The sequence below is a fragment of the Mus caroli genome, chromosome 9 (assembly GCF_900094665.2).
Source record: "Mus caroli chromosome 9, CAROLI_EIJ_v1.1, whole genome shotgun sequence".
NCBI lineage: Eukaryota > Metazoa > Chordata > Mammalia > Rodentia > Muridae > Mus > Mus caroli.
In genome coordinates, this window is record NC_034578.1 from 115,306,773 (window position 1) to 115,329,416 (window position 22,644).

The 22,644-nt window shown below is 45.8% G+C and overlaps 1 protein-coding gene across 2 annotated transcripts in view; it reads left to right on the forward strand.

Moving 5' to 3' along the window:
• The first annotated feature begins 3,985 nt into the window (after nt 1-3,985).
• Wdr48 (WD repeat domain 48) overlaps nt 3,986-22,644 on the forward strand; it is a 34,288-nt gene continuing 15,629 nt past the window's right edge. Inside the window, exons 1-9 of one of the 2 annotated variants that reach the window (XM_021171866.2) lie at nt 3,986-4,073; nt 12,995-13,135; nt 15,192-15,270; nt 16,136-16,218; nt 16,301-16,430; nt 18,396-18,484; nt 18,953-19,054; nt 20,588-20,812; nt 22,501-22,575. In XM_021171866.2, coding sequence (XP_021027525.1) covers nt 4,026-4,073; nt 12,995-13,135; nt 15,192-15,270; nt 16,136-16,218; nt 16,301-16,430; nt 18,396-18,484; nt 18,953-19,054; nt 20,588-20,812; nt 22,501-22,575 — 972 coding nt within the window. In that variant the 5' untranslated portion in view covers nt 3,986-4,025. Of the gene's footprint in view, nt 4,074-4,294; nt 4,433-12,994; nt 13,136-15,191; nt 15,271-16,135; nt 16,219-16,300; nt 16,431-18,395; nt 18,485-18,952; nt 19,055-20,587; nt 20,813-22,500; nt 22,576-22,644 lie in introns of those variants that run through there. The other variant, XM_021171865.2, reaches the window with a different exon arrangement.

The window sequence follows — 22,644 nt, forward strand, 5'->3', positions numbered from 1 at the left end:
AAAAAAAAAAACAAAAAAAGGAACATTTGCAGCATACTTACCGTATTGTTTTCATTTTGGTTACTTGGTAAATTATCAAGTTATCCCTTGTATCCATGGTGACTAGTTTCAAGATTCTTGGGTACCAAAATTCTGTGATTTTTCAAGGGTCTTGTATAAAACAGTGTGGAATTTCCATGAAATGGATACACAGCATCCATACACTCTAAGCCATCTCTAGGTTACTCCTAGAGCATTTTAACAAAATGTAAACACTAGGTAAAACTGTTTGATTTGCCAGCTGGTGGTGGCACACAACCTTTAATCCCAGCACTTGAGAGGCACAGGCAGGTGGATCTCTGAATTTGAAGCCAGCCTGGTCTACAGAATGAGTTCCTGGAGAACCAGGGCTACACAGAAAAACCCTGTCTTGACAAACAAAACAAAAATTGGTTTAACAAATAATTTGGCAGAGGATTAATTTTTTTTCAGACACTGTTAATCTGGGGCAGATTGAATCCACAGCTACAGGACTCAACTAATCTTACAAGCACGCAATTGTGCTCTATTCTTACACAGCCTGTCATCATAATTATTATGTCATTTTGACAGAAAAATGTTTCTTGTGAAGGTACCTTGATTGTGACTTTTCATCAGTGGGGGAGTAATTATCAAACAATCTAAGGTGGCTCACAGACAGCCAGGGCAGTGTCAATGGATCTCTACTGCCCTCCAGTGGAAAAGCACTGAGTGTTTCTAGACCTGTTTTCTTCCTTGGCCTGTTCAGAAATGAGCTAGCTGATAAACACCTGGACCTCTTATCACTTGGGAGAGAAATTTCCAAGACAGCCTTTACAACAGGTCTCTCCGACAAAATAAAACATCATACAATGACATAGCTTCTCCATCATCATCTTAGACTTTCTGGAGAAAAACCAACTACCCACAGAGAGTGCAGGGCTGGGGCACTGCATTTACCAAGTGGGCAAAATAACAATCTAACTGACATTTCACAAGGATAGAGAGATGTCTCCATGATTAAACTTTTGCTGTTCTTGCAGAGGACCAGGGCTCAGTTCCTAGCACCCATGATAGGCAGCTTACAACTGCCAGTAACTCCACCTCCAGGGGATCAGGTGTTGTGATGGTTTGAATAAAAATGTCCCCCATAGGCTTATATATTTGAATGCTTAGTCATAGGGAGTGGCACTATTTAGGAAGAATTAGTAGGTGTGGCCTTGTTGGAGGAAGTGTATCACTGTGGGTGAGCTTTGCGTTTTCAAGTGCTCAAGCCAGGCCCAGTGGCTCTCTCTTCCTGCTGCCTGTAGACCTGGATGTAGAACTCTCAGCTCCTTCTCCAGCACCATGTTGGCTTGTGTGCCACCATGTTCCCTGCCATGAGGATAATGGACTAAACCTCTGAAACTTTAAGCCAGCCCCAGTTACTTTTCTGTTCTGGAAGAAATTATTTTTGCTTTTGGTTCCAGAGGATTAAGAGCCCTTTGTGGCAGGGATCACGTGATGTACAGCAACATTTTGGCCAGGCCACACCATTTCCCCTAACAGCACTGTCACCAGGACCAAGTGTTCACAAACCTGAGGCTATGGGGACATTGCTCATTGAAATCACCACATTGGGTTTTTTTTTTCCTTTTTTTATTTTATGTGTATATATATGTGCAGTAGCTGAGCATGCCAGAAGAGGGTGTTGGACCCCCAGGGACTAAAGTTATAGACAGCTGTGAGCTGCCATGTGGGTGCTGGGAACTAAACCAGTGCTGTTAACCTCTGAGCCACTTCTCCAGCTCCCCACCACATCATTTTTTAAATATCCAAACTACACACTAATCTCTAATAGAAAGGGGTTGCTGTAAACCAAGGCTCTGCCTGGTTTTGTACTTTTATTTTACTATGTGTTTATTTGTTATGAACCTGGGCCTGAAGCGGACTAACCAGTTACCACTGAGCTAAGTCAGCGGCCCATCTCATTCTGAGAGGGAGTCATTTTTACTGTGAGCTTACTACTGTCAAGCATGCTGAACACTATCTGACCATTGTAACACAGTGTCTTTCATTCACCCTTAGGCAATTTCCTATGTGTAAACAATACACCTTGGCCATGTGCACCCCCCAACTCAGCTCTTCTTTTACCCCCAAGAAACCCCTCCTACTCCCTCCAGGAACTCCTATGTCCTTCCCCAACTCCTCTAGGAACCCTCAACACATCTTACCCTCATGTCCTCTCCTTTTCAGTGTTAAGAACCCAGAGTTCATTCAGTGCCACGTGTTGGAATGTTTATAGGTCTTCTGCAGATAACCATAGCAGCACATGGTGCAATGGCTGTACCATCCGAAAGACAGCATTCCACAGGCTCCGCCCATTCCTCAGCTCTTACATCCTTTCTACCATTTTTTTCAGAGTTCCCCAAGACTTAGGGTGGAGTTGATATCGATGCCTATTTAGAGTTGAGCATCCAACAATCAGTTAGTCTCAGCATTTTAAGTCTCTGCATCAACTGCTTGCTACAAAAAGCACCTGTGGCTGTGGCTGAGGACAGTACGGATTTGTGGATATACATATAAATTTCTAGAAAGAAGTCTGATAACATGTAATTTAGCAAAACAACAGTAATAGGTTCCTCCCTGTGGCCATGATGCCCAAGCCATGGGATTTACCAGGCTGGAATTCCTTCCAGAACAGACCTCAAATCCAAAAGTAGTTGGTTACCCTCATAACCCTACAGCAGCGGGCACATCTTGCTTGGCAAGGTGGTCGGCTGATTTATCACGGATGCTTCTTTTTCCCTAGCAGGATGCACAGCACCTATGAAAGCCAGTCATCACAGAGAAGTTTTTGGGTCAGTGCACTTTGATGTCTCTGTGTCCAGCTACCAAAGTATACAGTGTCTCCAGCAATAGTGTCTTGCTACTTAGTTTCGGTGGGCAACCAAGTGCAACAGCTATGGCCTGTATTGTTTTAGGGGCTTCTGGGTCGTCCCTGACCATGTCATAGGAAGCTATCCCATGACTGGCATTGAGATTTTCATCTAATAATGCATGTCTTCCGGGGGAATCATTTTCCATCCATGCAAGTGTATCTCTTCGAAATTCTGTAGATTTACTTCTCTTTTGGGAGAGAGAGTGTTCTACCTGCGTGTGCCGGTGTCCCACCTTCATTCAGTACCTGTGGAGGCCGGAAGGGGGCGTGTGGGACTGGAGTTTATAGCAGTTCATGAACTCCCAGGTGGATGCTGGGAACCAAACCCAGGTCCTCTGCAAGTGCTCTCAACTTCTCAGCCATCTCTCCAGCCCCTTTGTATTTTTTAAATTAGTTTATAAAGGTAGTAGGTTTTCATAGGGGTTATAGTACTTTGGTCATGTTTTTGCCAAAACGATCACTTAAAATATATTGTCAAGTTAGCAGGGTCTATGCGAACATTATCTCACTTAACATCCTAAGATCCATATTACAGTTGTACAGGCACACGTCTGTAATTCTAGCACTTGAGAGTCTGGGTAAGATCCTGAGGGGGCTGCTGAGATGACTCACTGGATAAAGGTGCCTACTGCCAAGCCTGAGTTAGAATCTCAAGGCCCACATAGTGGAAGAAGACTATCACAAGTTGTCCTCTCCGCTGGTGTTTGAGAACAGCCAGGACTACACAGAGAGACCATGCCTCAAATAACTAAATGACAACAACATTTTATTATTATTATTTTTAAAACCTATAAATATGGAGTTAGAGAGTGGTCCAGTGGCTAAGGACTGGCTTAAGTGGCTGGGGCACTTAAGCACGACTCTCTTGAGCGCTTTCCCTCTGCATGCAGGCGCTGGGACGGCCCTGGGGCTTAGCTGAACGGGCCCCCAGCCCTGGTTCCATGAGCGTTCCCGCCCACACTCTGCTATTTCTCCGCCAGCGCCTCCCCTCGCAACCAGCCCGGAAAGCCTACGCCCTACCTACCTTCTACCCAACCACAGAGTAGGGCGGGACATCCGCTGGCGCTTCAACGCTCCCGGAAGTGACGTCGGAGTGTCAACATGCAAGATGGCGGCCCATCACCGGCAGAACACAGCCGGGCGGAGGAAAGTGCAGGTATGGCGGCCCGGCTCCGCGGCCTTGGCGACACTGCCGTCGGGTCTGGTCCCCCCGCGGGCGGGCGGATGCCTCGGGCCGCGGCTAGCGGGGTTCGACAGCCGGAGGATGGCGGGGCGGGGCGCAGCGGCGCGAGGGGTGGGGCCGGGGCGCCAACGGCCTGAGGTGGCGGCGGGCGGACTGGGCGCGCGGGCCTCGCGAGCGGTCGCGGGGAACCGCCGTCCCGGCGAACCGCCGTCCCGGGACACCGGGCCTGCGGCGGCGCCATGGGCCTGCTGCCCGCTCACCTGCCTCTGCTCTCGGCCGCCTTCCTCCGGAACAGCCGCGACCCGGCGGCGGAGGCCTCGCGGCGCCCGCGGGTGGGTGAGGCCGGGAAGCGAGGGGCCTTGCGGGGGCGTGGCGGGGCCGGGTCGCACGTGGGAGCGCTGTGCTGGAGGAAATGACAGTGTCCTTTCCTTAGCGATGGGCTTTGCCTCCGCCCTCCACCGTCCTCACTATGCATCTTCCGGGCTTCCTTTTTAGTCCTCATCTCCCTAACGTCGGAATCTCCAGTGATGAGCTCGCTGACCTGCACCGTGGGTGCTTTGGGTTTCCCCAAATCACGTTGGTTTGGTGTGCGTTTGAGTTTTGCTTGCTGCCTTGTGTGCTGGGGATAAAGCTCGTTTAGCAGAGTCCTTCCTGTCCTGAGCAAGGTTCAAACCCCTTGCTCCACATAAAACCAGGCTTGCTTGGTACCCGCCTGTACTTCTAGCGCTGCTTGTGTGTATGTGTGTGTTTTTCTGTGGTGACGACAGGGGAATCAGAAATTCAAGGTCATCCTCCAGTACCTACCAAGTTTGAGATCAATCAATCTGGGCTACACGAGACACACTGCCTCAAAAAAAAAAAAAATGCATTCAGTCATTAAAGTGGACTGAGTGCATAGACTTGCCGCACAGAGGAGAAGAGACTAAAAGGGTTTAGCAGTCAGTAAACACTCCACAGATTGAACTCAGTGTTCAGAAGGGAGGGCCAAAGGTGAGTAACCCAGCATAAGGCTGGAAAGCTGTGGCATTTTCTGAATGAGTGTCCTCTTTATAGTACTGACTTCCATTTGTTGGCCCTGTGTGCTCACTACTAATGGTTGTTTAATGGTTAAAATTGGGCTGACTGGGAGATGGTCAGTCTGGTGGAAGGCCTGTAGCACAAACATGAGGATCTGAATATCTGCCCCCACGTAAACATCTCTATCCCCTCACTTGAAAAGATGCCTGGCATGTGGGTTGGCACTTGGAATCTCAGCTCTAGGGAGGCAGAAACTGGAGTGTCCCTGAAGCTTGATGGCTGTCTAGTCCTGCTGATCGATAAACTCCAGGTCCCATGAAAGAAACAGGGTGGAGAGTGAGCAATGAGGGAAGGCACCCAGGTCACCCTCTAGCCTCCACATGCATGTGTCCGTATATGCTTATGCCCCTGTGCACCACACGCACACACGCGTGCGCACAGGCACTCACACGCTCACTAACAAATAATACTTTACAGGATCAGTGAGGTGACAGGAATGTAAAAATCCCCCAGCTTTACCCGTTCAAATGGCATTGATGGCACTGAAGCCCCAGCCTCCAGGCCAAGGGGGGTGAAAACGCTGATTCCAACTAAGTTGTAACTTAGTCCAGTTCCACACACTAGGACAGTGGTTCTTGATAGAGTAAGGATTATCAGTTTGTTCAGTTTAGGGTAAAGACTTAAAAGACATGGTCTTGCAAGATGGCTTGGAGGGGAGATGTGCTTGCTGCCAAGCCTGAAGACTTGAGTTTGATTCCTGGGTCCCACAAAGTGGACTATGAAAACTGGCTCCAAGTTATCCTTGACTCTGGGGGAATACACCTCAGTGTAGAGCACATGCCTGCCTCTCACAAGGCTCTTGACTTCTGTCCTTAGCATCTTTTAAAAACATTTTTTAAGACAACACACACAACAGAGAAGAGTAGAGAAGAAAATCACATCAAGTGCCAAAAAAGAAGTGTTTAAATAGGCTAGATGTCGGCTGGTGCATATAGACCAAGGGAGAAGCTAATTCCACGCTCAGCTGGCCAGAGGATGAAGGTAGAATTTGGTGTTTAGCACTTTGTTCAACAGCAAACTGATTGTGATTAGACACTATTTCCTATGAAAATCTGAGATTAGCCTGCTAAGAGAAGGTTTAGGATTTGTCCAGTAGGTACAGAGCAGTGTTAGAAGCCTCGGAGGCTGATTTCATCTCCTGTTGCACAGAAGGGACGCACGCATGCACATTGCAAGAACTTACAAATGGTGCAAAAGTATAAATTGTAGTTGTTCTTTGCTGTCTCAAGAACAGCAACTGTGTAGTGTCCTGTGTCACTTCAGCCTGCTCACTCTTTATACATTAGGGTAACTCGGTCTTCCCTGCAGGAGGTAAGGAAGCTGCCGTGTGTGTTTTAAGTTGTTTAGGATCCCCTGACTTCTGCCCACTAGATGTAATAGTACCTCCCAAGCCATAACAACCAAAACCTCTCTAGATAGAAGTTTCCTTTAAGGGCAGAATTGACAGTGGTTGAAACTTATGCCTGTGCTTCTCCAGTTTGCTATCTGATGTGAATTTTAACTTCAAACAGAGCCATAACATTTTCCACTTTGTGTCTTGCTTTGCCAAACTTAAAGGCAGCGCCTTGAGCCCACAGTTCCTTACTTTAAAAATGTGTTCTAGCCTTTCATAGTGGCACACTCCTTTAATTCTAGCACTCAGGAAGCAGAGGCAGGCTTGATGTACACGCTGCATTCTAGGTCACCTAGGGCTATGTAGTAAGACCCTTGTCTTTAAAAGAAATTTTCTACAAAAATCACATATGTGTCTAATCTGTCTCTACTTATCTAGAATATTTATTATAGGAATATTGCTATTGTGGGAAACAAAATACTAAATACCCATCTTTGGAAATTTCTATGTAGTTGTCAAACAAAATATAATATATTCATCTAGTGGGTTACTTGGCAATTATCCAGCAAGACTAGTTCACAGAAAAAAGGATTCGGCTAGGTTTGTCCTTCAGGAACTTGTTGCTAACCCCTGGTTTAGAAGAAGGCAAACTAGAGTGTGTCCTAAGAAGTTAGTATGTCCATCGTGCATGTGAATGTAGACTTAAGTATCCACATCACAGGTGAGATCAAAATAACCTCTGCTGTCCTTAGTCACTTTCCCTCTTGTTTGAGACAGTCATTCACCAGGGCATATGCAATGTGACTGCCCGTGAGCCTCCAGGACCTCTGCCATCCCCACCTCTCATCACACTACAGAAGCACTGGGATTCCAGGTGTGTGCTGCTTCACCTGGGATTACGTGGGCTCTGGGAACTCTCATGCTTGCAGAACCAGCAAAGCGTCTCACCTGCTGAGCCATTTCTCCAGCCCTAAAATACTGTTTAAGAACCAACAGAGTAGGGAGTGGAGAGATGGCTCAGCAGTTAGCAGCACTGACTGCTCTTCCGAAGTTCCTGAGTTCGAGTCCCAGTATTACATGATGGCTCGCAACTATCCATATCAAGATCTAATACCCTATTCTGGAGTATCTGAGAACATCTACAGTGTACTTACATATAATAAATAAATAAATTTTTTGGAAAAAAAAAAAAAAGAACCAGTGGAGTAAAGTGACAAATGGAAAGTCTTAGCTTACAGGACAGGACAAGAGGGATAGATGGAGGATAATGGTTATATTTGGTTTTCCTAGACTGGACTGGACTAGACTAACCTGCTATCTGGACGTAGCCTTGCTCGGGAGCTGCATGCCCCTGTTAACTGGATAGGACAAAGTTAGAGTTACTTGAGGATGGTGTGTGCACACTGGGGAGAGAAGGGACTTTGTAGGGTGTGATGATGCTCTGTCTTTGTAAGTGTTTGTATTGCACAGGTGAGCTGATTTATCACAAGTATCTACCGTATGTTTCACTGTAAATTTTATCTTAAATGAACATATGTAAATAGTAAAGATAAAAACAACTAGACAGTGACACACATGCCTAAAGGTTCAAGAGAAAGATGTAAGAGGATAAGATCAAATGAATGGATGTCGACAGTGTGAACTGAAATGTGTGCACAGTAGGTATATGCTATGTGATTATATCATTCTTTCAAACAGAAAATAGACTAAAGGTTAAAAACTGACCATAGTTGGCAGTAGAAGAAGCAGAAGTGGTGGTACTGGTGGTTTGAGACTAGACTCAGTATGTAGCCCTGCCTGGCCTGAAACTCACAGAGACTGGCCTGCCTCTGCCTCCCACATGCTGGACTTGAGGGCCTGTGCCACCATGCTAAGCAGAAGTGGAATTTTTGTTCTGGGCTGAGAAGGCCTTACTTGAGATGGTGACTTGAAAGGCTTTGGCGACAATCACGAAGCCATCTAGATTTCGAACATTCCAATGAGAATATCCGATGCAAATGTCCTAAGGTAGGAGTGCGGCCTGTTTGTGTAGCAGAAAAGAGACCTGGGTTAGAGAAAGGAGTAGCAGATGCAGTCAGAGAAGTGGCTGCAGGCTGGACGGGGGAGGCCTGCGTGTCCTGTGGTAAAGTATGTGAGGTGAGGAGCAGTCAGTGGTGGGCTCTGAACTCGGGAACCACATCACACCCAGCAACCCCTTCATCTCAGTGATGTCCCAGTGTGTGCCTGCTCTCAGTCAGCCACAGTGGGAGAAGAGTCATCCACAGACTGTAGAATCCTGAAGAGCCATGCAGTCATCAGCTGAGGTGAGAAGACTCAGAAAACATGGAGGTCTCGTTCTGGTGTCTTTCAGATACCCAGGTAGAAGTTACCTAGTGTCAGCCTTGAAGAGCCTGAGTTGTGTTCCCTTTGTGAGGTTAGAAAGCTTTGAAGTTCCTCTTGGGGTGGGGGGAGCCATTTGGAGAAGAGCTTATAGGAGTTGGTTCTCCCTCCCACCTCGTGGGTCCAGGCATGGAGCTCTCAGGTCTTTGGGGTTGGTAGCGAGTGCCGCTACACACCAACCCACCCCTTTCCTCTTTTGTTTGCTTTGCTTTTGTTTTAAGATTCAGTCTCTCTACACACCCTGTCTTTCTTAGGGCTCACTGTAGACCAGGCTGACCTAGAAATTCTCCTGTCCCTGTCTCCCAAGAGTTGGGTGTAAAGGCATGCACTACCTTGTCTGGTCCTCTCTCTTTTTTTTTTTTTTTAATACCTATTTATTTATTTTATGTGAGTATACTGTAGCTGTCTTCAGACACACCAGAAAAGGGCATCAGATCCCATTACAGATGACTGTGCGCCATCATGTGGTTGCTGGGAATTGAACTCAGCACCTCTGGAAGAGCAGTCAGTGCTCTTAACAGTTGAGCCATCTCTCCAGCCCCTGGTCCTCTCTTTTATAAAAGTAAGTTTTGTTTTTATTCTATAAGCTACCCATAGACATTTTTATATGAAAATTGTTGTGTTGTGGTGGTGTGCAGAAGGGGCTGCCATGGGAAAAGCATGAGCAAGAATGAAGGCAGCCGGTCTGGAGAGAGAGCTCAGCAGTGAAGAACACTTACTGCTGTTTTTGGAGGTCCTGAGTTCAATCCCCAGCACCCACATGATGGTTCACAACTCTATAATCGGATCTGATGCCCTCTTCTGGTGTGTCTGAAGACAGTAACAGTGTATCACATATAGAAAGGACATTTTTTTTAAGAGCAGGCAGTAGTTAGGAGCAAAGATGGAACTTTGACAGGCAGTTATGAAAGAAGGACTATAGCCCACAGTCACAGGAACTGAATTGAGCAGCAACTGCAGTGAGCTTGGAAGCATGCTCTATCCTAGTCTCTACTAAAGAGTACAAACCTGGCAATTGGTCAGTTTGAGCCTGTGAGACCCTGTGCAGCGGGTACACCAGAGCCCAGCCTGATGCAGAGATGAAGTTGGGTTAAGGAAAGCCATGACTTCACTTTTAAGTGAGAGTCAGAGAAAGAAAGCTTTCTCTCTGATTTTCTCTGCAGTGGCTGCCAATGACCCTGAGGACATTTAGGTTCCAGGTGCTAAAGGAGGGGTCTCCACATAACTGAGTCAGAGAGGCCTGCACTGTGCTTGCTGGTGGCTGCTACCCTGTCATTTTTCTCCTGTCTGAGTCCCTTTAATTGGCTCTTACAAAGTATGTGTCTCTTACCAAAGGCCTGGCTTCCTGATACCTTACAAAGCTCACATTGTGCCTGCCCCTTTTGCAGGCAGTTGAGACTAGTCATGAGTTTTCAACTCTGCCTTCCAACTGTCACAGTGAAGTTATAAGGAAGTAACTGTTCACTTATTAGATGCGTCTGCCCAGGTTTCTTTTGGCTTGCTGTTCCTTTCATTTAAGCTCTTTCCCTAGAACGCTACCCCAGGAGGACTTCTTTGCTCGACCCACAATCCTCTACATTTAAAATTGTACCTGGCAACTGGTAGGTACTTACTTAGTAATTTTTTAGAGTATTAAATCCGGGGACTGGGAGATGGCTCGGCAGTTAAGCGTATACTGCTCTTACAGAAGCCTCTACTTGGTTCCTAGGACCCATGTCAGGTAGTTCACAACCTCCTCTAACCCCTGCTTCTGGTAGCCTCTTCTGACCTCAATAGGCAGTGCACACATGCACAAATGCATACATATACCCATAATTAAAATAAAAATAAATCACATTAAATTCTGGATTTGTTTCTGTCTTTCTGTGTCTAGACATCTTTTTTTTTAATAACCACAATGAGTTTATTGGGATAGTTCCCACTTATCTTGATTCAGGGGTTGTTGTTGCTTCTCCTTCCACAGGCTGGAACAGTGGAGGCCAACACACAAGACCAGCATTTGTTCATGGCTAAAGACCGTGTGGGCCTTATAGTGTCCTGGACATCTCATAGTATGAACTGGGGCTCTGCATCAGGCCCTTGTATTTCTTCTGCTCTTGTGAAACAAGAGGCACATTTTGTCCTGCTGGACTTGAATAAAGTTTACTGTGAATTGACTTAAGAACCAATCACTGTATAAATTCTACTTCTCCTTTTAATGACCACATAGAAATGTCTGTAGAGTAAATTTTCTAAATCTTTGTTATTATTATTGTTAGAGTGGGGATCATATGCCATGGTACATGCAGAGATCAGAGGATAACTTTGTGAGTGGGTTCTCTACTTCCATCTTACATAGATTCCAAGGATCAGATTCAGGTTTCCAGGCTTGTGTGGCAAGCATCTTTACCTGAGCCATCTTTCCAGCCTAATACATGGTAGTGTAGCCATTTCCTTATTAAAGATATTTCTAGGGGCTAAAGAGATGGCTCAGTGGTTAAGAGCACTGACTGTTCTTCCTGAGGTCCAGAGTTCAATTCCCAGCAACCACATGGTGGCTCATAACCATCTGTAATGGGACCTGATGCCCTCTTCTGGTGTGTATGAAGACAGCTACAGTGTACTCATATACATAAATAAATCTTTTTTAAAGATATGTCTACTTTTCATTGTACTATAATTTGTTGGAAAACGCAATAGTAGAAGCTGGGTGTGGCAGCACATACTTGTAGTCTCAACACCTGAGCAGCTGAGGTGGGAGGATTAGGAACTCAAGACCATCCTGAGCCATAGAGAGAAAGTTCCAGGCCTGCCTGGGCTAGATGGCAAATAATAGTAAAAGAGGTCCCTTCAAAAATAAATAGAAGCTGGGCGGTGGTGGCACATGCCTTTAGTCCCAGCACTCAGGAGGCAGAGGCAGGCGGATTTCTGAGTTCAAGGCCAGACTGGTCTACAAATTGAGTTCCAGGACAGCCAGGGCTATACAGAGAAACCCTGTCTCGAAAAACCAAATAAATAAATAGAAAGCGATAAAATGGTTTGTGTAAAAGACAAAGGGTCAGTTAGAAAATTCCACTGTCCAAAGATGGACACTCAAGAACAAGGAAAACAGTATCCCCACGGGCCTCATCTGCAGACATGAAGCATCAAAACTGCTAGAAGTAAAAGTGCTTTCTAAATGTACAGCAAAGGACAAAAATCCAGAAATGTCAAAACACAAGATTCTAAAAGCTTGGGGATAGCCTAGGGTAAGGTAAGGTGTCAGGAGAGAACACAAATTTGGCCTCGTTGATAGACACTGAAGGTGTGGAGTTTGGTGGTGACAGTAAGTGCTAAACTGAAGGAACTAAAGGAGCTTTGTACACAGACATCCATCTTTGTTTTTCTTTCTTTGTCATGCTTGAGACAGAGCCCAGGCCATGCACATGCCAGGCAATCCTCAGTCAGCCCTCAAATCCAAACTTCCTTCCTTCAAGTGTGAGGGTAGAAGAGAGGCCATTCAGGTAATGCAAGGACTCCATCACCTCCTGTGCGCTTTCACTCTTCAGCAGTGAGTGAGGCAAGCTGCTCCATCTGCTCTGCTCTGCTCTGCTCTGTGGGCTTTAAGGAAAGCTTGCTCTAGAGCCCTGTGGCCCGTGGGCGTTCTATGTGCTGCAGCCATGCATGCCATTGAGGAGGATGTGCTGGGACAAAGCATTCGTGGGCACCAGCCATCGCACAGTCCTACTTGTAAGGGTCTACAGATCTTGTCCTGTTGTCTGTCAGCCAAGGAGAGGCACAGCAGGATTGGTGGGGGTGGCAGCTTCTTCCCATGTTCCTCTGTTTTCTGACTAACTGTCCTGCCTCAGTGGAATATTGGGTATATTCCAGTATACACTGTTGAAAGGTTGCTGAAATGGATTAGACAAAAAAAGGGCTGAGAGGAGGCTTGCAGACTGAGATGTCTGGGTCATTAGCAGCAAGCAGACCTGCTTGTCTTGAGCTGGGCTGTCAGTAATGCTATTCTTCTCACAGCACTTCAGTCCTCCTGAAGTAAGATAACATTAGCTTGAAGTTAGTTTAGTATTGGAATTGGCACTAGCAGGCTACACCTCACCATGGCTTGGCTTCTGTTGATGCCCATTAGGTTTCTTATGTAATTCGAGATGAAGTGGAGAAATACAATCGGAATGGAGTCAATGCCCTGCAACTGGACCCAGCACTCAACAGACTGTTCACAGCAGGTCGAGACTCCATCATAAGAATATGGAGTGTCAATCAGCACAAGGTAAGTAAGGCGGGAGCCAGGGGTTTGGGTTAACTGGCATCTTGGACCAGTGGCTCTGTCTGATGGAACTCCTTTGCTCAGTCCCGGCTTTCATCTCTGAGCACTGGGCTGCTTAATATATTCTATACAGACATCCCCAGAGTTCTGTAAGCCTGTGAGAAAACGCCTCCAGGAAAGTTTCACACGTATTTTTACTTAACTCAGGGGTGCCATAAATGAGTTTGCTTTAAGAGTTTGCTGCCACAGCGGAGTAAAAAGATTCAGCTGGTGAGGAATGAGCACCTTCCATGGGATTTTGGCTTAATTATGAACCCGAAAAGTCTCTTGATAATGGTGCTGAGAGTAGAAAGACACATGTTGAGTGTGTACTTTTACAAAGTGACTAAGGACCTCACAACACACTAGGGTCTTACTGGCTAATGTGGTAGGTGTGAAGCTGCCGGGCTGCTCTCTCCTACTCCTGGGCCTTCCTGAGGCTTTGCTGCTGCTTTTGCAGTGCTGAACCTCAAGTCCTGGGCCTTGTGCATGCTGGCTAGACAAGCACCCTGCCACCACTCACCCACGCCTCAGTTTTGAAAGCCTCTTGCTTAAGCAGGGAGGGGCATGTAAATGCATGGAAAGGGAGAGCTGCAGTCAAAGGGGAGGGAGAGAGCTCTTGGGTTTGTGAAGGTTGCCCTGTGAGTGATGTAGAAAGCAGTTTCTGGGGCCATTTACTGACCTCTTAACTGTGTGCCTTGTCCCCTCATGCTCACCGCAATCTGAATTTCCACAGTGCTTCTCAAGACTGTTAGCACTTGGGGGCTGGAGAGGTGGCTCAGCAGTTAAGAGCACTAACTGCTCTTCTGAAGGTCCTGAGTTCAAATCCCAGCACCCACATGGTGGCTCACAGCCATCCATAATGAGACCTGATCCCAATCCCACTTCTGCAGTGTTGGAGGACAGCTACAGTGTACTTAGATAAGATATAATAATAAATACATCTTTAAAAAAAAAAAAAAAAGACTGTTAGCACTTGAGAATCCTGATGGCTAAATGGCCATTGTGGCAGTGAATCGGAGCTCAGACTCACTTCAGACCTCTGGTGCCAGAACCTGTTTTCTAAGTCTGTCTTTTAGCCTGCTCTGCAAACCAGTGTTCAGTGCAGAAAGAGGGTACTTGGCCACAACTGCCAGGTAAGGTTTCGCCAGCGGGCTCAGTCCAGCAGGCATTGAGCTCTTGAACAGATGAAGGCATTGTCAAAAGCATGAAAGTAAGAACGTGCATTTTTGTTTCCCTTTACACGCCATAGGGGCTCATGTTCGAATTAGACTATTGAGTTTTTGAGAGTTTGCAGTATTTTTAACAAATTGAGAGAAAATTAGAAGACCTTGCCTAGAAGAATCTGGCTATCGGGCTGACCTGCCCTCAAACATCTTTTCTCTGGTCTCTATGACAAATTGCATAGCCTTGGTTCTTAGACATGCAAAGAGCTCTTGCCTATGAAGTATATAAATGTGTCTGTTTGGGTGTGGGATGTAACTGACACTGTCTGTAAAAGGCGCTCTCATAGTTGAGCCAATGAATAGGAATCTGGTGCTGCTGCAAGCATTGTGTCTCAGACCTCATAGTCTTCTCTGAAGGACAGGCATCGTAGGGACTCACTGAAAGGGTTACAAACAGCAGCCGGAAGCTAAAAGCCCGTGCTTGTCTCCGTTTGCCCTTAGGCGAGACTAGTGAACCACGGGTACCACGGGTCAGCTCTTCTGCCTCAGGTTTCCTGGGCCTTTTCTGTCCTCCTGCACCCTGTTCCCCATACCATGCCTAGCCCAGAGCTTGTGACCTATGCCACCATTGTGTGTAAGACAACCGTGGGAACCTAGACTTTCGTTACGGACACTTTCCTGAAACAAACTATTTCCTGCATCAGCTCTCCGGAAGCATCTCCTATTTTGGGGAAGGGTCACTATGGATTTAATTTAAGTGTGATGGTGTGTCATATTAATAACGAATCTGAGTGTGGCTGAACTCTGTTGTGGGTTTTGCTCTCTGTCATAAACTCTGTGATTTTCCATTTCAGCAAGATCCATACATAGCATCTATGGAGCACCACACAGACTGGGTAAATGATGTCGTGCTCTGTTGCAATGGGAAAACGCGTAAGTTCTTCTCAGCTTCTTACATCGTAAAATTCTGTTTGATATATTTTTCATTTTTTTATGTAAGTCTTTTGTGTGTGCACATTTGGATGTGTTTGGATGCGTTTGGAAGCCAGAGGTTGAAATCTGGTGTCTTCTATCATGCTACACCGTAGTGTTTGAGACAAAGGCTCTCACTGATGTAGAATCCACTTATTTGCTAGATTGGCCAGCTCCTGAGCTCCCAGGTCTGCTGCATTGGAGTACAGGTGTGCTTCACAGCCCAGCTTTTTATGTGGGTGCTAGAGATCCCTAATGCTGAGACAGGAGGCACTCAGTGGGCCATGCCTGTAAGACTTTATTAAAGCCAGCATAAAGGCAGGAAAATGCACACTTGCTGACACTACAGTGCAGTATGACAGAGTGCTAGTTTTAGATAATATGACAGGTGCCTTCCTCTTAGTCATTCTACGTGATCACTACAGTTAGTGTTACACAAATTCTAACTTAGATAAATAGACCCCCGTGCTGTGCCTGCTCGAGTGTGCGTGCGTGCATGCGTGCGTGCGTCCTTAGCATGACCTTTTTCTTGTCTTGGTAAGCTTCATTGCTTGGTTCTGCAGTCTGAGTAATTATTCTCAGGTAAATTAAGGACTTTTCACCTGGAGATTAGGATAGTTCCTCCTGACTAGTTAAAGCCGACACTGTATGTACACTCCCATATCTCCTGACTAGTTAAAGCCGACACTGTATGTACACTCACATACCTCCTTAAGGCATTGCTGGAAAGAGCGTTTGAGCATCATGTGTAAACAGTTGTTAGAAGTTGCATCCGTTCGCTGGAGATAACCTTCAAGTTACAAGACATTCTCTTTGTCTCTTCTAGTAATATCTGCTTCTTCAGACACAACAGTCAAAGTCTGGAATGCACATAAAGGATTCTGCATGTCCACACTCAGGACGCATAAGGTAATGTCCACACTTTAGTCTTCCTGTCATGTTGGAGCTCAGTTCTTCCAACATAGATCATAGTGTGTCTGTTCTGTTACAGGACTATGTAAAGGCCTTAGCGTATGCCAAGGATAAAGAGCTGGTAGCATCAGCTGGGCTGGACAGACAGATATTCCTTTGGGATGTGAACACTCTGACGGCACTGACTGCCTCAAACAACACCGTCACAAGTAAGGCATTTGCACCAGCTCTGAGACCTATCTAAGTTGTTAAAGATTGGTTCATATAACACCAGTGATATGTTTGCATTGAGAACTATCTAAGTTGTTAAAGATTGGTTCATATAACACCAGTGATATGTTTGCATTGAGACCTATCTAAGTTGTTAAAGATTGGTTCATATAACACCAGTGATATGTTTGCATTGAGACAGTGCTTTATATTTTGAGAGTTTAAAGATTGGTTCATATAACACCAGTGATATGTTTGCATTGAGACAGTGCTTTATATTTTGAGAGTTTAAAGATTGGTTCATATAACATCAGTGATATGTTTGCATTGAGAACTATCTAAGTTGTTAAAGATTGGTTCATATAACACCAGTGACATGTTTGCGTTGAGACAGTGCTTTATGTTTTGAGAGTTCTTCTGCATATAGCTTCTACCCTGAGAGCGATTGAACTGGGAACTAGCTCTCACTGTGCTATAAACTTAGTACTTTCTCCAGATGGATCCTGTCTAACCCATGAACATGTGTATGTGTTGGCTGCATGGCTAACGTGTGGGTCCCTGCAGGTAGAAGAGTCTGTCTGTGTTATCACGCTCTGTCTCCCACAGCATACATGGCATGTCCCTGCCCCAGACACACATAACTGATGCTCTTAGAAGGTGATACCTGGCCAGGCAAGCTCTTTTCTGACTTCAAAGTCTTGCTGAATTGACAAGCTTTTGACTTAATGGCCACAATAAGACATACCCAGGGAGAGAATGCTTCCAGTAACAGCTGAGAAGGGCTTTCAGAGGAAGAATCCAGCAATTCTGGAAAAGCCAGGGTGGGTAGGATGCTTCTAGATGAAGTGTAGAGACACTCAGTGTGGCTACTAGATAAACTTGGGTCAGGAATGCACACAGCTAGACTTAAAGTTCAACACTGCACTAGGCCAGCCTGTGGGAGCCTCCAGGCTGAGGCTCTGAGAACATCTTATAGGAACAGAGTCTGTCCTAGCCTAGGCCAGAGGAGGTGTCCAAGACATAGTGGCTATGAAACTTGAGTGTGTGACTCCAGATGCTGCCATGGCGTGGCAACAGAGTTAGAATGACTGACTGTTCCAGGAAGGGCAGGTGTTTATAACCGTCTTCAGTGTTGCTTTGCCAGAAGTATGCATAGATCTAAAAAGTCTTTCCCTTGTTCCCCTGGAGATTTTTTCGTTTGGTTGGTTTTGCTTGTTTTGTTTTTCAAGGATTAAGCAGGTATACTCAGTCTGCTGTATCCTTGCTTGCTTAGTAAGACTGAAATATGGAGCCACTGAAATATGGAGCATCAGAGATGTGGGCTTAGTGACAAAGATTCTGCCCCAGGTGGACTTGCTTAAAGGCGTATGAGCATAGACACCATACTAGTGATAGTTAACCTTCGCTGAATACATAGATAGAGCAGGCATTTGTAAGCCCCTCGAGAGTGCTAACTCCCCACCTCGTGTAATTTTGTGAATCAGTTACTGAGGAAAGAGTTCTACATTGGCTTCCAAATCAAAGGGCGTGGACATTCTTCTGGCTAAAAGCTTTGCGTTGGATTTTTGTTTGGAGTTTGGGTTGTTTGTTTAACCTGATTTGTATGTGAAATGTTGTTTTCATTTTGCATTTTCTTTGAATAATATAGTGACTTTGGTGGGTTCAAGATGGGTTCAAGCCCATCTTTGGAAATATACTATACTGCTTATGTGGGTCAATTTTAAATGGCAGCACAATTCAATTTAACAGATATAATATTAAGCACTTGCACATACTCAAATTCAGAAAAAAACCCACTAATTTTGATAATACTGTTATTTGGAATTATCTCTGTTATAGGTAGATTTCATTTTCTTAAAGTTTGTGTAAAGATAAGATTTTTTTCAAGTCAAATGTGTAAGCTTGTGATTTTTGCTGACAAGTTGCTGATTTTATTAACATTGAACTCCCTTTATCCTCAATAGCTTCTTCTTTAAGTGGGAACAAAGACTCCATTTATAGCCTGGCCATGAACCAACTGGGAACAATCATTGTATCAGGGTCCACTGAGAAGGTAAGAGAGGCCTGGCCAGTATATCTGAACCAAGAAATGGAATCATTGCATCTGTTCAGTTCTTAAACACATACACAGAGCTTAGTGAGGTAGCATACATAGTCTCAGCACTCAGGAGGCTGAGGCAGGATGATTGCTTGAATCTAAGAGTTCAAGACCAGCCTGAGCAACACAACCAAAATCTTGTCTCAAAACAAACCAAAAAATAAAAATAATAAAACACCAGTCATTTTGTCTAGTGAGTGATAAAAGAAATATTAATTGCATGTGCATATAGTGATGAAGGCTGTGTAATTTTGGCATTAGAAAAGTATTCTCCAAACATTAGCAGCCATGGACAATATACACTGGCTACAGCAGCGTTTCCTCTCCAGAATGTAATAGTTGGCATTTGATATGAAAGTTGGGTGCTTTCAAAAGCTGGGTGTGTCCAATCTGGCTTATCTAATACTCTGTAAAAACTGGCAGGTTCTGAGAGTGTGGGATCCAAGAACCTGCGCGAAACTCATGAAGCTGAAAGGACATACGGACAATGTGAAGGCCCTGCTGCTGCACAGGGATGGCACACAGGTAAGGGCTGTGTGCAGACTCAGCTTCTGCCCTCTAGGCATGGCTGGGGACAATGATTTGAACCATAAGATACATGTGTGGTTTACATCCTAATTTTCAGTGTTTAGTATACTAGATTGTGGCTCAGGTAAGAGCACTGTTGCTCTTGCAGAGCACTGGAATTCTGTTCCCCACACATGGGTCTGCAGTTCATAACCTTGTGTAACTCCAACTCTAGGAGCATCCGGCGCTCTCTTGGCCTCTGTACAGGCAGACCTGGTGCTGGAGAAGGAACTGAGAGTTCTACATCTTAATCTGCAGGCAGCAGTAAGAGACTGTGTTCCACTGCATAGAAGACCCCAAAGCCCGCCCCCACAAGTGGCACACTTCCTCCTAATAGTGCCACTCCTTGTGAGCCATCCATTCAAATACAGGAGTCTATGGGGGCACTCCTACTCAAATTCCACAGGCAGTTTTGTTGTCTGTCGCTATGTTATATGAGGTTTAAGTCTCTAGCAGTGGTCTCAGAAGCCTAATGCTCTTCCTGTCCACTGCAATCTGCGTCATTTCTTTGAGTTGTAATGTGCGTCTGTGTGAGGTAATTTAACTATCAGATGCAGAGCCCTCAAAATCAACTGCATTTGCTCTAAGCCTTGTTGGCAACAGGGCTCGGTTCTAAAAGCTACCTGTTGGATCTTAAGATGCAGTTATCTGCCACCCACAGGGTTTTTCTATTCATTCAAATCCCAAACCTATCTTAGGGGTCTGAGATCCCAGCATCAGGCAACTTCCCCAGTAGTAACCTGGTCTGCGTCTGTGCTTTCTCCCCGCTTGTGGCTGTGCAGGCTGCATCTGGGCCTTAACTGTTGCACAGTACTAAGCTATGTGGACTTTCATAACACTATCTTGGCAAGACCTTGCTCTCTGTAGTCATATGTTCTAAGATGAAGGATTGGAGCTTTCCTAAGAGTATTGCCACCTCAGAGGAGTATCTTCTACATAGAGAGTCCCTCCTTGGGCCTGTCCCATGTCCCGGCCCTCCCACACCCAGGTTTGGTCAGTTCTTCCCTTGTGAGCTAGTTAAAAGAGGGGATTAAATTCCCAGTGCTCCTAACAGTCTGTGAGGAAGCTTTCTAGTCTGCTCATTTCATTAAACCTCTCTACAGTTTGACAGGCTCACTGGCCCAGAGCAGTGCCATCAGACCGAGACCATGGGAGTTGCCCAGGAGCCTGCTGGGCCTGTTGGCTAACCCTGCTATATTTTTGCCTGCTTAGGTCTGGATGGGGCCCAAGAGTTTATCGTTTTACTAAGTTCTTAGGGGAGATGCTAGTTCTGAGATCACAGCCACCTGATCTTCAGACTCTGCCTACCTCAGTGATCGATCTTCCATACATAGCTCATCATTAGTGTTTACAGAACCAGCAGGCAGCTGGATAGAGAGGACAAGGGCAGGGTGGTTCTGGTGCCCCCTGCTGGAGCACGCCTGTTGGGTTTGCTCATCTCAGACTGGCTTGCTCCCAGAAGCACCCTCACCTTATTTCCTTTGTTCGCAGTGCCTCTCTGGGAGTTCTGACGGGACCATTCGCCTGTGGTCCCTTGGCCAGCAGAGATGTATAGCAACATACCGAGTCCATGATGAAGGTGTTTGGGCCCTACAGGTCAACGATGCCTTTACACATGTATATTCTGGAGGACGAGACAGGAAGATCTACTGCACAGACCTAAGGAACCCTGACATTCGGGTACTGATTTGTGAAGAAAAAGCACCAGTTCTCAAGGTGTGTTGAGCTTTGAGTTTCCCAGCTGAGGTTGTGAGCTTTGGGTATGTACAGCAGAGTCTGCGCGAAATATGGACCAGATATGGGGTCAAGAGGACCCTCTGTCCTCAACACGGTAGCGAGAGTCTTGGTGTAGACACGTTGTGATATCTGAAGTACATCTCTGCGGCATGGATGACTTCCTACTGAGAAATCCTAGTGATGCTGTCAGGCATGCTGCAGAGTTTGCCTGGCTCTTCTGCCCTGCTCAGGGAAGAACACGAGCAGTTAAGGTGTCTGTGAACAGACAGGCACACGCCTTTAATCCCAGCACTTGGGAGGCAGAGGCAGGCGGGTTTCTGAGTTCGAGGCCAGCCTGGTCTAGAGTGAGTTCCAGGACAGACAGGGCTATACAGAGAAACCTTGTCTTGAAAAAAACCAAAAAAAAAAAAAAAAGGGTGTCAGTATTAAGGCCTCTGCCACAGCACTGAGGAAGGGGAGGGCTCCTGAAGGAGGAGAGCCAGTTGCATCAGAGTGCAAACACACTGCCTCCCAGCAGCCCTGGGGGAGTCAGGACAGATGCAAAGCATCTGAGAGGGATGCAGAGGAAGCAACCATGGAAGAGACTTGGTCGTGCGAGCACTGCAGGTGCTGGCAGCTCTTGGCTGTGGATGGCAATATAAAGCAGGCAGCTCCAGGTACCTATATGTTGAAGACAATCACTGAGAATTCCTGGTAGCCAAGAGTCAACAAATGCCTCCTGCCACTCTAGCTGCAGTCTCCTGATGTTAGAAGAAGAGTGGTTCCATTCGAGCATAAATATATGTCTTACATTCAATGTACAGCATTCTGAAAGAACCAGAGGGCATGTGGTGATGTGATCCTTGGAGCCTATCCCCCAGGGGTGGGCTAACTTCATATTCACTGTATTAGGGTTTTTTTTTTTCTATAAACATTCTTAAAAAAAAGGAAGAAATTTATTTCCTCATTAAGGAAGAATGTAAGCTAAGCATGGTGGTCACCAAAGGCTAACTTCAAAGGCACAGCAAGAACCTATCTCAGAAAAGTGCACAGACACACAGAAGAATAAAAACTAGAATAGCAGAGGCAGAATGCTGCTTTTGTTTCAGAAAGTCCTTGTCGGGGCTGGAGAGATGGCTCAGCGGTTAAGAGAACTAACTGCTCTTCTGAAGGTCCTGAGTTCAAATCCCAGCAACCACATGGTGGCTCACAACCATCTGTAACAAGAACTGATGCCCTCTTCTGGTGTATCTGAAGATAGCTATACCGTACTTACATATAATAAATAAATCTTAAAAAAAAAAAAAAAAAATAAAAAAAAAAAAAAAAAAAAAAAAAAAGTCCTTGTCCTTTTGGCTGTGCCTGCTTGGGTCTCAACAGTTAACCTCATTTAAAACTGTGAGCCTGATGCACACGTGCACATACACAGGAGCAGCTGCAAGTAGCTTTCTGGTGGGACGGTGCTCACCTGCTATGCAGCCTCTCCAGTTCTTCAAGCCTCGACTCCTTTGGTGACTGCTTTCCCTGTGCGTCTACAGCTTACTGCTGCAAGCCTGGTGCAGGTGGTGTACAGGTGTTGACAAAGGAGTGACGCACCTTGATGTTCCCCGTGCTAATAGTTCATCTCTGGGCCAACAGCTCAAAGTTAGCAGCCCTTGACAAAGAAGACTTTTGTGTTTGGTTTTTAGATGGAACTTGACAGATCAGCAGATCCCCCTCCTGCAATCTGGGTTGCAACAACAAAGTCCACAGTAAATAAGTGGGTAAGTGCATGACCGTGCTTGTGACAAGTCTGTAGACGTGGTTGGCTTGCTATCTCAGACATGCCAGGT